Below are 16,765 nucleotides of genomic sequence, written 5' to 3' on the forward strand. Positions count from 1 at the left end.
CTGTTGTAGTTCAGTGCTGGGAGGATTGCAACATGTGGCAGGGACCCACACCAGAGCAGCTAGGGAATGGCTGCAGTCCGTGGGAAGGTCTCGTGTCAGAGACAGTTTGTGGAGAACTGTCTCCTGTGAGCGGGGAACCAGGCTGGAGCAGGGGAAGAAAGTGAGGAGTCCCTTCCCCACCCCAGAGGAGGAAGAAGTGGCAACACTGATTGCACCCCCCCATTCCCTGCCCCTGCGCCACTGTTGGGGGGAAGGTGGAGAAATCTGGAGCAAAGCTGAGCCAGGGAAGATGGGAGGAGTGGGGGAAGGCTTTTTTAAGATGTGGTAATACTTCTCCCTGTCCTACTCTGTCTGTTAATTGTTGTTGGTGTCTGAATTAAATTGATGTTCTTCCCCTAATAAGTCTGTCTTGCCCCTGACTCTTCCTGTCCTTACCTCAATTCTGGAGCCTTTCGCTTTATTTTCTCCTTCCCAGTCCTGAGGGTGAAGAGGGGAGTTAGCAGCTATGCGGTGTTCAGTTGCCCTCTGAGCTCAAACCACAACAACTGTGATTCTAGGCCGTGCTACAATGGCTTCTAATATGCAGACCTTCTGCACAGATTTTATCTTACCATCTGTAAATCAGAAAGCTAGAAATGCAGTATATTAAAAATAAAAGGGTGCTTTCCTCTTTAATATAGTCATTTTGCTGTAAAATAATGTAAAATCCAGTATCAGAATTCTTTCTTGTTACGAACTAGAGGTTGTCTTGCTTTTGATTTTGCAGGAGAATTTTAATTTAAATACTTATAACTCAAGCTTGGAGTTAACTTATCCTTTGAAGTTGGAAATCTCGATCTCAAGGGATTCATTCTGCCTTGACTGTGGGCTTTGTGTAAAGCAAAGCCAGATTGTTTTATTTGGTAGAGACTGAGCAAGCTGTTACTGACTTTTAAATATTCCAAAGCATGATGGTTGCTAACATGAATGATATAATTTTTAATGGAAATTAATATTTTTTTAAAATTGTACAGTCTGTGCTGTAAACTATCTTACTTCCAGCTTCAATTGCATGACCTAATATAGGGGAGGCTATGAGAAAGTAGTTCAGTGGGATTGTTTTAAGCTAATATGTCTGTAAATTACAAAAAGTAAAGAGGCAGCATATATTGAGCTCTGTCACTCATCCGCTGGTGATAGCTTTCAGCAAACCAGAGAGGTTAATTTCCTAGACCAACACACCAAAATTCAAATTGTTAAAGGCTGTAGTGAGCTATAGCGTGAGCAACACTTTTCCTGCTTTCATGTGGTGCAACTGCCTGACAGCCTAGCGAGAAATCTGCTGCTTTACTCGTGAAGATCTTTTTTTCCCAGTGTATTGCCATGCAGATAAAAGGAAATTCAAAACCATTCTATTAACATGACCTCTGGGGAGTCCCCAGTCTATTTCCAGCTAATGAGGAATCCAGTGTTTTGGGCACTGATTTAAAACTTCCCCTGGAGCAGTATAATGGGATACATAGCTTCAGTCACCCACAGAAATTCACTTCCATCCTTCAGACCTGCAGATGATTACAGTGACCAGCATCCCCCAGCCCACCTGACATTCTGATCAGTTTTCAGTGACACCCAAGCCATCTCTCCCAAGAAACCCTGAGAAACTTGGACCACTTTGCAGCACTGCCTGAAAACCATCTCAGCTGGTTCTTGCAGGCCAAACAGGGATTCACTCATGACAGTAAGGGCAGAAATCTCCCAGAGAGCAGCTGGCACCCAAAAGTCTGCCAGCCCCCAGATCTCTATTGCCAGCCAAGGGAGATCCTACAGGCTAGGGGTATCTGTGAATTGTCTATCTTTCACTGAGGCACAGCTAGATTCTGAATTATTTGCTTTTTCTGAATGTCTTAATGGTGCATTCCTGTGTAAATAGGATATAAATCATGGGATTTAAGTAAAGCTTACACTCCACTTTCAGGTAGGAACAATACGGTATCTCTTTGTCAAATCTGAGCTTGTTTGCCTGGGGCTCTACCATGCAGGTATATGCAAAGAGTTCAAATCCCATCCTCTTCACTGTGTGGGGAGGAAAAGGTGAAGTCATGTCTTAATACACTAATTCTAGAAAGAGTAGGACACTGCAACACAAACAGCAACAGCACTAGCACCTACAGCTTCTCTCTTACTGACGGGGGATACGCTCTGCTGCCCAGCAATCCTGAGACCATGACTGCAGATGAAGGAAAAAGTGGAGACAGACTGGACTCCAAAGTGCCAACATAGATTAGAAGTAATATATGGCACAGGTTAATTCTACTGATAAAAAATGCTTATGCATCCCCCAGACAGAAAACCCAGCTGGATTTACTTGTAAATATTCAGAGAAATAACTTAAGGAATACATGAAAGGAGAGCAGATATCTTTTTTCATATATAACAAAATGCAATGTCAGGCTTTAGGTGCAAAAGAGATTCCAAATCTACAGTCACCAGAGCTCCACATTTGGTGGAGAACTGGGCTGGTTTTCAAGACACACATGCCCACTTTAGACCTTGGGGCAGCCAGTTCCTTTAACACGTGGGGCTCTGCACGGTGTTAGCAGTCAAATAAAGGCACAAACTCTGCTTCGTAACAGAGATGGCAATTTTACCTGCTGAGTGAAAGAGCAAGGACAGGGAGAGGAATTAACCCATGAAGAACTGCTGCTCACCTGTTGTAGTGCAAGGGCTGTTTCGCATATCACAATCCTGATGTGTTCCCACAATCGCAGGCAGAGTCCTTTCCCTCCCTACTTCCCCGCCTGCTGCAGCCTGGCAACATGCCAGGCATGGCAGGAAGCTGGCCTTCGTATTCCAAGATACTGGTCCTTTTATCCAAAACCACAGATAAGCAAAGACTGTAGATTGATGTCACTGATAAACTAAACAAAGCAGCAGCAATGCTGTCATTTCAATTAATGTGGCCATTCCATGTAAATGGCCAACAGAGCTCACCACTCTGAAGCTCATACGTTCGGGTTGGTGGCAGACTGCAGGCAGGTAGCACAGCATCAAGTCACAAGCCAGGGCTGTTTTAAAGCTTTCCTCTGCAGTAATAACTCCTTGAAAGATGGGGCTTTACTATTTATTTTTTGCTATTGAGAATGATGATTCTGGACTGTGAAAGGTATAGCAGTAACAATCAGGAACTGCAGTTGGTTCCTTTTCTCACTGAGAATAGCATCTCTGGTGGACTACACTGGTAGAGCTTTCATACCACTGGGCAGTCCGAGACTGACTGCTCCCTAGCTATTCAAAATTATCTGTTATCTTTTAAAATAGAATTTATTTACTATATTTAAGATTTATGAGTTTTTTTATAAATACTCTGTTAAAATACTTTATTATATTTTCAGCATTGGCCTAATTTTCTCAATTATCTCTGAACAGCAGTATTTCAGTGTTCCTATATTTGAACATAAGGAATAAAGAATTCTGGATTAGAGTTTGTTCTATAAATAGTCACCACAGCTGGTGCTCTAATACTCCCAGGGATAAATGTCGTATCAGCTACCCAACTAGGCAGAACTGTTCTAGCAGCAGACTCTGCAGGTAAGAACAGCTGTGATTCATAAAGGAGCATGATGAGGCTTTTTGGATTTTCTTCATCTTCTGAGAATTCAAAAGGAAAGGCAGACATCATGGTTCTACTGTAGAATCCAGGCAGCCTGACTCATCAGCACGAGATGGTGCCAGAGCAGAAAGGCTCCTAGGGGCACACACAGCACACCCTCTCACTTAGGGACACCAGTAAGTGACAGGGTGTGCGCCTCTTAGAGAGGGTCAAAATAAGAAGTAAAAATAGATGTATTCAGAAGCAGTCATTTCCTGGACATAGAAGAAAGTTAGTGAACATTTATTTCATATTTTCAATTCCCAATAATTTCAAAGCTTTGAAATACGTGTGAAGTATATTCTCTTTCCCATTAAGTATATTCAGTGCCAGTCTTTTAGGGAACAATGCAGATGGAAAAAACAAAGTCAAACCTACCTAGGTATTGCAAGAGGTCAGATTCCATGGCTGTTTTGTTTTTAATCTCCCTACAGATCCTGTAAATAACAGCAGTAATTACTGTGGTTTCATTTGCATTAGTGTAAGATTTGCATGGGCACCACTACTCTAAATCCAACTCTGTACTCAACTCTCTAAACCACCTGGCCAATTTTTCAGTTGCTTTCAAGTGGCAATCAGTAATCAACCTGCTAGCAATAAAAACCTTTTAATGCCTGTAGAACATGATTTCCTTGCTAGTTTAACTTGACTGACTTTCATCTGGGTTGTAGTCCTTTGTGAAAATAGAAGTTTGCCTTTTGACCAACAGCAACTGCATTTTTGTAGTCATCACACATTGAAATACCAGGTTCAACCGTTGGCAGGTGTAAAAATGCTGGGAAAAACTCAGTACTGCAGCTTTGTCAGCAGCTTTCCAGACTTTTGAGAGCAACTGTGCAGAGAACACATCTTCCACACCCAATGAAAATATACCAAAACACAGATCTTCCGTGGGTGTTTGACAATAGTTGAACATAGATGGATGTTTTAGGTGGGGAAATAATTCCAGGTACATAAATCAGACATGAATACATGTTTAAGAAAGTTCTATAAATGTCAATGAGAAGGCATGTGCAGTTTACATCTTTTTAAGACTTTTAAGTGCCAACATCTCCTTGGCCCCTCAGCCTAAAATAAGGCACTGTCTTCCTTGTTCAGAGCCAGTTGTCAGAGACACTGAAATAAACTATTTATCAAGTAGCACTTTTACTAAGGAAAACTTTTATTTCAACTGTGCAATCAATCAGTATTTAAACAGCAGTTTCATAAACATTTGGCATTTAAACTTCTATTACTTTTTGGCATGACCTTGGGGTAGTATATAAACAACCCTGGAGGGGAAAAATGAACCAACACACTAGGTAACGATTACTAGAATGCTAGAAAAAGAAAAACAAATCCACATTATTAAACAAAATAGTTTTTAAAAGACATTAAAAAGTTACATTCAAATCAGGGCAAACATTAGCTTTCCTCGTGCAATGGAATTCACAGAGCTGATCCCCTGAGACAAATATAAAATTAATACAATTCAGCTCCATCTTCCATTAGCCAGTCAGCTATTGTTGCCCTTAGAAGAAAATGGCACACGGAGTGAAAGGATCCAGAACACCACAATATGAGATACATACCTGGCTCCTACACTGGCAATTCATTCACAACTTTTAAAAAAACCCAAAAGCCAAACAATCAAAAAGCAACATTTGTATAAGTCAGTTTTTCATATACAGTCAGTCTTTACTGAAAACACACCAGGCAGATACAATGTGAGTATATGCAACCATGAAAAGCTGAAAACTTCCAGGAGCACAGCTCGCAATGGAACCAGAGGGCCCAACACAGCAAAGCCTTATGCATGTGTTTACATCCCTTTGGAGTCAATTAGAACCAGTCTCAGTGTAAATCTAAAGGAATTCCAAAGATATAAACTTACTCACATTTGAGCCAAATTGAATTTGTGTTCTTTTCATAGGGTCCTTTATAACAGAACACGATTTGGTTTTGGACTTGTATTGAAAAATACTATTTTTTTGAAACACACGTTCCAAAACATACAGTTAGATAAATAATATATTTTTAGCTTATGTAATTACAGAAAGGCGCTCAGTATTTCCTGTAGACAGACAAATTCCTCTGCTTTAGAAATTGCTTGCTATTAGCAAACCTGCAGTTGCAGCAACTAGTAAGTGTGTAACAATTGTTCAAGGTAAGAACTACCTCTTTAGCAACTACTAGGTGTCATTCTGCTTTCAATTTTACCAGAATAATTTCAGGAAATTGGTTTCTGTGAACTACCACCAGAGTTACACCTGTGCAGCTCTCCTCAGTTGATGTGAATGAGATTTTTGGCTAAACATGGAATGCCCTACAAACCCTACCAAAATTTTCCCTGTTAGGAGATGGACTTTGCCATGCATGAACTTCATTCTGCAACAGATAAAATGAGCAGGAGTTCCTGGTCTTGGGGCTTACAAGTTTGCTCAGAGTAACATGTTACTGAGACCCAGCAATTCATGCTAACTATGCTCATGTGCACTCAGTTTGCAGCAAAAGGTAAATCATTCAAGTTGACTTAGTTTGTAATGAAAAAAAAAAAGTAAACTGACTTGAAATACTCAGTATTTACTACAGGCTAAGACTGGATGCATGGAGAGTTACAGTGGACCTCTGATGCACAGGAATTTGTTATCTTACAAAAATCAATTTGCCAATGGGAGTTTTAACCCTGTAAGAATTCTGTCCTTTAAAAACAGTAATACTGCGAAGAATTAAAAACCAACCAAACAACAAAAAGTCTGATTTTGTCTCTCTGGACCATGCAAACCGAAATAAAATTAATTCTCCCACTGACTTGTAAAGAAACAGGATGAGGATCCTGATCTATGGCAAACAAGATTTAGCTCACAGTCTAAAACAAGGGAATAAAACCAAAGAGGCAATGAACTAGAAAGAATAATTAAAAATAGGTAAAGAAACCTCTCGATACACTTTTCTGTTAAAATCTCATGAGTTACACAAAATCCACAGCTAGTATAGGAAATTATTAGAAATGATATGTAGATTTTTCAAGTTTCTCTTACAAAAGCAGAGTTATTAAAAAAATCAACTGATAGGTCCTGGTCTACACAGCATACACATTCCCAATTTCTCCTAGATAAAAAGTATTCTCATCTTTCAGGAGTTATTTGTTAAATATGAAGAAAGTACACAAGTGTAACTGTGGGCAGATTCAGCATTTCACTTTGGATCCAGGTCCTGCAGAACAGGCACTGCTGTTGTAATTGAAGGGCAGAGTCCTCACTTGGAAACACAATTAGCATGGTGAGCCAGTTCCAAGATTTCCTCTATATCTTTTGATGCTTTTCAAGTGACATCAACTGTAACATTTTTGCTTTCTTTTTAAAGTACAATGGTTGCATATACACTCATTACACCAGCCACGGCTCCTTAGTTCTTAATACACTTCAACAAAATCAATTCACATAGTGTAACACTAAATTCCACATTTATGTTCATCTTTCAGAACATATTTAGTAAAATTCATAATTAAAAGATGATTTTTGTTTTCTCCAGGACCCAGTTTCTATAGACATAACCAAGAAAAAAAAAATATTGGAAAACCTGAAACCATCCTGCCTGCAGTGTTCTGCCAGCTCCTTCTAGGCAAATGTAATGAACAAAGTTTACATATGAAAAACTGATTTCCTTAGAGAGCCACAGGCATAAACTTTTAAGAAAATTAGTATCTCTAGTATCATATCTATAATTACATGTGTTGGCTTCAAGCATATGAAGCATTTAAACTTTGAGCCCAATTTTGCACTGCTACACTCATGCAGGATTGATTCTGCTATTGAGTTCAGTGGAGAAAGTATCAATTTCTACTCAGTTTTTCTGGAGATTCCTTTGCTTACATTGGTGGAGTGTTCAATCATAAGACGAATTTTCTCTTGAAAAATGTTGTGATATATTAGTAATAGGCCGTGAATTTTTAGAACATATTTTTTGTTCTGTAGTAATCATGACTGTGACAAAATAAAGGGAAGCACATGAATGTAGACTGGGTTCTGGAGAAATGTATTATATTTGGTTAACATAAAAATAAAGAAAAAGAATAATTAATGTCTAACTAAGCTTGCCTATATGCTGAGGTAACCTTAAATATCTTTGGTTTGTTTTTATTTGCTGATAAAAAGTACCGTAATAAAACATTAAGTCATAAATAGAGTTTTCTGGATGTGCTGCTCTCTAATACACTGAATATTTTCAACTCTTTGGCCACTGAAGTTAGAGCATCTATATTAAACTGATAAATTTTATATGAAGTATGTTTCTGTCAAATTATCCATGGGTTAAACTACAGAGTTGGTCTCTGGAAGAAAAGTTTAGGATTTAAAGTATTTACCTGTAATGAAGGTCATAAATTACATCCCATTATCAGTACTTACAGCAAACAAATCTTTGGAAAAGCAAACAGTTACCATCTGCATATCAGCTCTTTCTGAATGAAACTAACAAAAGAGGCTACTCTGAAAGATGAAGTGTGAAACTTCATGCTACAGTTACACATTCTTAATCTAGTTTTGATTAACTCACACTTTACCTAACTAGAAACAGTACTCTGCTGTACACTAAACATTCTGCCTGACAAGACCAAAAATAAATCTTTGGTGAAAAAGTTTTGTTTTTCTTCAGCAAGTAGATAAACAACTGTTCAAAAATAATTTTTTTAATACTGTATTGTTGATCAACTACATGCTGGAGAAAAAAATTACACTTGGAAGTCTTTGGAGATATCTGCTGGTATTATTATAACTTTCTTTAAAGGCTCTTGTAACAACAAGGTAGTTAAAATTGTAGAAGCATACAATTCATCTATGCTATCAATTACTACAATCAAGAAGCCCTATTGTTTTTTGTTAGTAACTACTTATATGGTAAAATGTAGTCAGCTCTTCAAACCTATAGCTCTTAACTACTTCAATTATTTTTGGACAATATGTGGCTTCCTTCTCTTCTACAGAAAATCTTTGGTACAAGATTATTTTAAAGCATTTGAATCAACACTGTTATGAAAAGGTGAATGTGTACTGTCTGGTTCAGAACTAGCAAACAGTTACAAGGTGAGAACTATAATAACTAGAGGCCGATTCACCAACACAAAGCAGACAGAACAGTAGGGCTTACTGATGACTTCTGAGCACCTTTTGATACATGAGGAACAATTCAAAAGTCAGCCTGGCCTATGTTGAAGTGTGACATCTTGGCCCCAGTAAGGTCAGTGGGAGTTCTGACAGACTTAAATAAAGCCAGGAGTTCCTACGGTTGCTTTCTCACAACATTACATTTTAAACATTTCTTTTTTTAAAAACATATGCCTAATTTTTTTTTTTTTTTTTTTTTTTTTAAGTAAAACAGAGAAAGATCAGGAGTAAAGAGGAGGACTGGATACAGATACAGGCAAGTTTATAACATTGGATGATTCCAACCTCCTCCCTCTCTCTCCCTTTCTCCTATTAAAAAACAAAACATGATACCCTGTCATTTTGCTCCACGTTTCTGTGAGGCAGCTCAAAAGTAACAAATTGTTCCCTGAGTACAGGAAAAAACAACAACAACAAAAAAACCCAAAAAACCACTAGAATAACTTTTAAGGAGGTAGTATAAAACAGGAATTGCATGGGTTCAAGGCAGTAGCAGTACTCACCTCTTTCAACAGACTCTTCAACTAAAGCTCTGGCTTTTATTTCTCATGGTAGCCTAGTCAGAGTTTTAGATTGGCATGTGGGTAAAGTCACTCCCTGAGCTAAAATTCCTGGCTAACAGCACACTAGGCAAAGGCAAGGAGCAGGGTTGCATCCTAACAACAGCTCTGAGACATACTACGATACTAGCAGTGCTTATCAGCACTCAAGCTGGGTAAAAATGAACAATAAATTCATGATACAGTTTACTTAGAACATCTAAGAAGAATTTAAGGCATCTTTCTGTACTCCAAAGCAACTTCATGAATACTAAAAAGGCGTAAGGCAAATCAGTAGTTTTATATAATGCAAGGCACCATTGTTAAGAAGTACTGTGACACTGGAATACTCAGCATTATCTATTCCATGACCCCCAGGCAGAGCCAAACTGTTTGAAATGCTGAATACTTCTTTATTTTGCCATGCTTTTTAGCATTAACTGTCAATAAAGGGGCAACACTGGTCACTGTGGGGAACCCAACGTGTCCCAGAGCCCTAAGGATACAGGATACATCCTCTCAGCAGTTGCTGGCACAAGTTTCTGGGGAAAAGGCACTGCCCTAGGCTTACAGGGGTTATGAGAAATCAAGAGGTACAAAAGATTTCATGTGGCTGTGTATGTGGAAGCACAAACTCCAATTTTCCCAGTTTTTAACATCCTCTATGTCAACCACATTAAATCATTACATTTTAGACTCTGAGGTTTCCTTCTTTTCAAAGACAGAGCTTCAGCTAAACAATCTTGTTCACCTACCTATACAACTCCCTGATCACTGAACGCACACACGTGCGTGCGCACACACACACACACACACACATTCTACAAAAGTGAAAACAAATGAAAAAAAACACAAAATAAAACAACACTACTAGGAAGTATCATCAGTTCCATAGCTGAGACCAACTAGAACACAAATGAGGTAAAGCAATCGTCATTCAGAGTTCACCTCTCGGCAAACTGAGGTAGATAGTCAGCAAAAGGGCCAACAGACTTCCCTTTGCTCCAGTGACATTTTTAACTTTAGTCAGAAATCTTCACTGTCCTTTCACATTTGTTGAGCACTGAACATTCAAAATGAGTGAGTTTTTAAAACAAACAAAACAAAACAAAGAAAAAAACATTCAACAGAAATATGGGATCACCTGCTAGGTTAGTCAGGCTTTCCACAATATAAAACTTTGGCTCCCTGTTCATTGTCCTTCGAACAGACATACACTGCGAGAATGTCTGACGTGGCCCCAAGGATGTCAGTTTTGTGCCGCAGAGTGGATCTGAAGAGGCAAGGTAGGAGTCTGGTCAGTAGGGAACGGCAGAGGAGACTCTGTGCAGTTACTTCTGGCAGGGCTCATCATGTTCGTACTCAAGTCACTGCTTACAAAAGGACTGGTAGGGGGAGGCGTGGCACTTGTCACAGAGGAGAGGTGTATCTCATCGTTGGACTCGTGAGAAAATCTTCCGGAGTCACCAGTCTCATGGCTTCCTTCGCTGTTGGCTGAATGCTCCGTATCAGCAACAATACTGAACGGCACCTGGAAATTAGACTGCTGGCCAGGAGAGCTGGGGGACTCATCCTCACTGATCAGCACAGTGGTGCCTGGCTGATACAGACACATCGCCTGGACAAATCTTCTCTGAGGTTACATAAAAAGCAAAGAGAAAAAGGTTGTTCAGTGTCTGAAAAGCTGAGCCACAATTTTAATTTTTATTACATTTCCTATCTCCTATTCCGCTAGAGTGGCGCTAACAGCATTGGCTCGGAACTATCTGGGCTTTCCTACAGGAGGTTAAAAAGAATCACTCTCAAGTCTTGCTCATACTTTTCCATGATAGATGAAATAATCCCTTCTAGCTAAGCATGGCTAATCAAGAATAATTTCACTGGAGAGACCTGAATGATATTTTAAAAACATACTTGGTAGAGATCTCTACCATCCCTTTGTGCATATTCTTTCAGCATTATTCCTTGGGTGGTAGCAAATGTTTTTCTTATAGAGGCATCAGAAACATGCAGCTGCTTCTGGAAATATTTTAGAATACTACTTCACAATACAGATATAAAGATTTCCTATTCTTTAAACATAGGAGACCACAATACATGCTACAGTTCAATAAATATTAGTTAGATGCCCTATAGATGTGAATTTGCACAATAATGTTCAGGATTTGGTTTAACACTTCAGTTTTAAACTGTTATTTTTCTTATCCAAATAGCAAATGTGTCCAGAGCAACAATTTCAGAAGCCAGACAGGTCTACTCAGATTCACAGTTTCTTCAGTAGTTTGGATAAATCAATTACCCTCTCTTGGTTTCTCTTCAGCAAACAAAGTTTTAGCTGTCAGAGTAGGAGGGGATTGTTTATGTTTTTAATATTATTTTAATTTATAAATACATATTCTATTTATAGTTATACAAAGTCTCTGTAGATGCTATGTACAGACCCAGTACATAGAAATCCTTTTGCTCACAGATAAAAGGGCACAGGCAACTAAGTTATCAGTTAACTGTAAAGAGTTACAACATCTGACAACTTGGGATAGAAAATTCACCTTCCGTAAGACTTCACTGCGTGATAGAACACCATCAACCTTAACACAACTGAAACTATCCAATTAAAAACTTAGACCATTAATTATGCTTTTCCATAACTAAAAAACTACATATCTTGTTTTGCAAATACAGGGTATTAAAGACTGCACATCTCTGCCCATTAGACCAACTACCTCCTCAGTCTTCTTCTTCGTATCTTGGAAGAACAGCCACCTTTTCTTGCAGTTAGCCTTTGTGACAGGCCCATAGCTGTTAATAATCAGATCAGATCCCCCCTACAATAGAGGAAGACACACAGACATTTATTTTAACAAACTAAATTTCTAAGATATTTGAAAATATTTTTCTATTCCTACCTATTAGCTCCATACTGAAATGGAAGACAAATGAAGTCTTAGTGCTCGGTTACATTTTTGCGGTCCAGTATTCATCTTCTGCTCGAGACAAGTCAAGACCAGATCCACTAAATCAGGCAAGCCCATAGGCCAGATGCAACAGCTAGAATACTGAAAACACACAGCAAAATATTCCAGCCACTGCTCTTGCTCTACTACATTGAATGGGACCATTCATAGCCACAGTGTCTGTGCCTCTACTGGGATCCATTTCCACTTCCCAGCTCTTGCGCGTATCCTCAAGGAGCAGCTCCATTCAAGTTTGCAGTGTGTACAGAACAAGCCTTAAATCAGTACGTCTGCATGTGGAAGTAAGGCCAATGTGGTTTTGTCACACTGGACTCCTGCACTGTAAGATTCTACACATCCACTGATACATCCTGCCATCTAGATTAATTTATAATTTGACCAAATATGAGTTTATAAAATGTAACATTGTCTTACCAGTAAATATACAAAAAAATAGTATTTTCTTTCATACCTGCTTAGTGTCATACTTGACTAGATAGTGCACAGGCACTTACAGAAGTCACTGCTGACAAGGACTCTCACCTATCTCCTTGGATTAGCAGAGGCCACCTAGCAGCCCTAAGTCTTTGAAGCTTTTATCCTTTGATACTGTGCCAGAGTCAAACTCTGCAATCTGCAGAGTATAGTGTAAGACAAGTGTATTGAATTGGATCTCTAGCTAAACTTTAAGATAAGTCTTGAAAATCTGCTCCTGGGTTGCCAAACTCGTGCTTGTCCTATTAAAAAACCTGCTGTGGATTTGCAGTGTACATATTTTGCTTTTGATAAGGACTCTGATGTTATAGCAGTGAATTCTAAACAAAGATTTCTGTTTGGGGAGTGAGTAAAGCTCACCGTACCTTAGCATCGAGGAAGCTGTTTCCCACCATCATTGGCAATAAGGATTCTTCATTCTGTGCAATTCCTTCAATACTCTTCTCCACCTCATTAGCGCTGGCTAATGAGATGCTGTTATGTGACAGCTGGTCAGTGCTTTGCTGCCCAGGTTTAGGAGCAGATGTTTTCCTACACAGTGTTAAGCAGAAATAAAATTGATCCACAGGAAGAAAATATTTAAAAATCAAGGATAAACTTCAAAGCTATTATTAATCAAGTAATATTCTTGGCATTTACATTTTGTTATATGATACTCCTAACTCTCATGGAATTTAAATGTTATTGCTTGTGATAAAAATAACATCTGCTTCCAGTTAATCATACACAGTAGGCTACAAGCTTACGTGCAGACAGGAATTGTCATAATTAATAATATTACTTGGAGGAAGTAAGCATTAATGATACCAAGACCTTTCTACCATGCTACACAGAGACTGTCTCCCAATCCTATTTTTTCCTGCATGTACACTTGTTACTAAAATATACTTTCAGACAGTTTTTAAATTTATTATTTCAAGTAACTTGTATTTGTTCCAATCCCAAAGTTATGGGCAGAGTCACTGGGCCAGTTTACGTCCCATAGCAGCTGATGACAAGGTAGACACGGTAGCTTGCACCACTGTGAAGAGATTGCATCATGAAACTGCTTTATGTCAGAGTTCCTCTTGTCCAGCAATACCAGAGGGTTAAAGCCTTGCAAACCAGGTCCGGGCAGGCTGGAGGGTTAAGCAGGAGGAGCAGATGATGTAAAGCAACATGCTTATCTGACTCAAAACGGGTTTTTTATTTGGAAACATGCCTCATACTTAGTTGTCAAAGCACCCCTGACTCACTCTGGGTTCTTCCTTTTAATTGGAGAAGGGGCTTAGGTAGATTAGGAAGAGCCAACAAAGTGCTTTATTTCCACTGCTGGTAGGAATAGGTGAAGAGACAGAGTACTGCCGAGAACTTAGCATTCTTGGAGGAGAAGGCACATCCCAAGAATCAATGCACTGAGAAAGAGCTCAGTTTTCAAGAACAAAAACATACCTGGCTTTACTTCGATAAATTAAGATCAGGATGCAGATAAGGATGCAAGTCAAGGCTATGCAAACCCCAACAACAATGCCAGTCATTGATTTCTGGTCCAGATGGTAATAGTCAGAATAAGCTATAGCAAAAAAGAACATAGAAAGACTCAGTAAATTAGAACAGTTACCCCGCTACTCCCTGTCAGGAAATTAATAGGGTGACAGTCACAACCACGGAGACAAATGCTTCCTTTTAATGAGATTTCCAGACCTTCTCTGTCATACATGTTGACACTTTTGAGAACAAAACTTGTAGACCAGAGAAGTGTATGCAGTCCTGGTGTGGGAGGGGGAGAAGGGACTGTTGGAGAGCAGCTCTCTCCAACCCTTTCCTTACATGGTGCTACTGGACAATAAAGGGACAAGGCTTGGAGAATTCCAGCCACTGTTACCTAAGAGGATTCACTTTGGTTTGTGCTTTGACATCATATATCTATTAACCTAATCCTGGGGGCATGGCTATTTGCTTACTCAGGCCTAAAATATATCCAAATGCCAGGAAGGGAGAAAACATGAGCAAGAAAAATTCCTACGTTTTAATCACAATTCAGTGTATACAAACAAGAAAAGATTAAAAGGTTCATGTACCTGAATAATTACTAGCTCTTGTCTCCCCAAATAGCTTTAAAATTTGTAACAAGTCACCAGGATGAATCCTGTTCTACGTCAGACAAAGACAATGTGTTCTTCCATTCTTATATGGAGAAAGAACCAATATTGCCTTAATTTCCACAAGGTAACTGATCATTTTCCCCAAAGAGCTGCAGGTGGGACCGACTTATTTGGTGAAAATATATGCTGGTATATCACTGACTGGCAGGTTGATTTAGGTTGCTAGAATACCAGGAACCAGAAAATTTCAACAGATTTGAGATGCCATCTCATCTCTGCTGGGCTGTGTGGTTCTAACTGGCCCGGTACTACTGGTATCTCAAGCCAAATAAAGGACTTATAAATGTCTTAGAAGAGCAGCTGCAAAGCTGATACTGATACAAAATTCAGAAGAGTTATGTATTCTCATTTGAAAGGCAAATTTCCAACTTTTGAGTGAAAGAATTAAACCAGTTGAGTTGAACTGAGATAAAAATTCCAAGATGCTTTTATGTAGGAGAAAATGCTACACTGTTAGGACTGCCTCACATAAACCAGAATGGTTTACCCAGAAAGCAGTTATAAACTAAAAGAAGCAGGGATCTTTTTTCCTGGTACTTGTGACATCAGTAATCAAAACATTGCTACTGACTTGTAGAATCTCCGGAATCCAAGCGTTTAGGTCTCTGATTAGACTCTGATGTTGACTTTGGCAGGACAGCAAGTTCTACTGCATTTGAGAAGGGTCCTTCTCCCACTTCATTGGAGGCTGCTATTTTGACCAAGTAGACATTTCCTGCTACAAGGTTCTCCAGCAAAGCCATGGTCATTGCTCCTGTGAAAAGATTTGATAAACAGTTCTAGTTAGACAAAATCTGTGGGAACAGACTGAGATTTAAACATTGGGACCTACGCTTTCCTTCCAATAACACCTCCAAATCTTGTTTGGGGACTGTGGTCATTCTCATACATTCTAACCTGCATATACAGCATACAGAATGAACACTGGGGTTGCCTGTTTGTCCCTTCTAACCTTTCTCTCCATACTGCTTGAACACAGCACACTGTGAAGCGCCAATATAGTTCAAAACCAAGAGTCAAGTATTGGCTACAATACACAGCATACTAATCCTAAATCTAGCACTAGCTGCATTTCATTGTGATAGCATTTCTGTTGTGATCATATCTGTGACTAGATCCTCCCAGCATTAACCAGACTTACAGGTAGAGAAAGCAGAATGTTAGACCTTTCTCATATACTAATCTGTGCGCCTCTCCTAGAGCCACTGTACCATGAATGTGAATGAAAGTTGCCATAACAAAATAATTCAGGTTCAGTTTATCAAATTTCAGGTCTAGTTGGTAAAATGAACAAGACAGATTTGTAAGAGTACCATGCTTTTAAAATAAAATTAAACCCTAGTTAGACCTGTGTAGGCTTCCTTGATTACTGTGCATCTAAGCTATGCTACTAAATATATTACAGAAAATGTCTCTCTCACATGCTAAGGATTTATTTGCTAAAGTCCCTGAAGGCAGAAAAAAACAGATTAAGAACATAAATAGGATTCACTTGCATTGTCCTTAGACAGGCAAAACTCCTATCAAAGTCAGTGAGATCTTTGCCTGCCCAGGAACTGCAGACTGCTGCTTAAAATTCCAGTTTCTTTCTGAAATGCCAGTGTTTCTTCCTACCATAGAAATATATTGCTTTTCTCTCCCTAAATAGTGGCAGGCCAAATCTATCCCTTGTTCTCTTTCACATATTCCATTTACTTTCTCAGACTTAAGTCTAAATTTCAACCTTTCAAATCAGTTTCAGAAGTCAGAATTTATAGTATCATGGGAGTGTATAAAATACAAGGTTTTTTTGTTGACAGAAAAGATTATACATTTGGCAAAAGGGAAGCTACTTCAAAAGCTATTTCAGGTCTTCCATAAA

At 39.0% G+C, this 16,765-nt stretch overlaps 1 protein-coding gene and 1 long non-coding RNA gene across 3 annotated transcripts in view; one reads left to right on the top strand and one right to left on the bottom strand.

Annotated features, from left to right (window-relative positions):
• Positions 1 to 16,765, top strand: part of LOC122154554 — a 32,917-nt gene that overhangs the window by 7,114 nt on the left and 9,038 nt on the right. The gene's annotated exons all lie outside the window — the stretch shown is intronic.
• PRTG (protogenin) overlaps positions 10,399 to 16,765 on the bottom strand; it is an 81,671-nt gene continuing 75,304 nt past the window's right edge. Inside the window, 5 exon segments of the mRNA XM_042803810.1 lie at positions 10,399 to 10,952; positions 12,037 to 12,136; positions 13,126 to 13,291; positions 14,192 to 14,312; positions 15,476 to 15,658. Of these exon segments, the coding sequence (XP_042659744.1) occupies positions 10,561 to 10,952; positions 12,037 to 12,136; positions 13,126 to 13,291; positions 14,192 to 14,312; positions 15,476 to 15,658 (962 nt within the window). The 3' untranslated portion in view covers positions 10,399 to 10,560.

The sequence above is a fragment of the Tyto alba genome, unplaced genomic scaffold (assembly GCF_018691265.1).
Source record: "Tyto alba isolate M040663 unplaced genomic scaffold, T.alba_DEE_v4.0 Super-Scaffold_41, whole genome shotgun sequence".
Taxonomy (NCBI): Eukaryota; Metazoa; Chordata; class Aves; order Strigiformes; family Tytonidae; genus Tyto; species Tyto alba.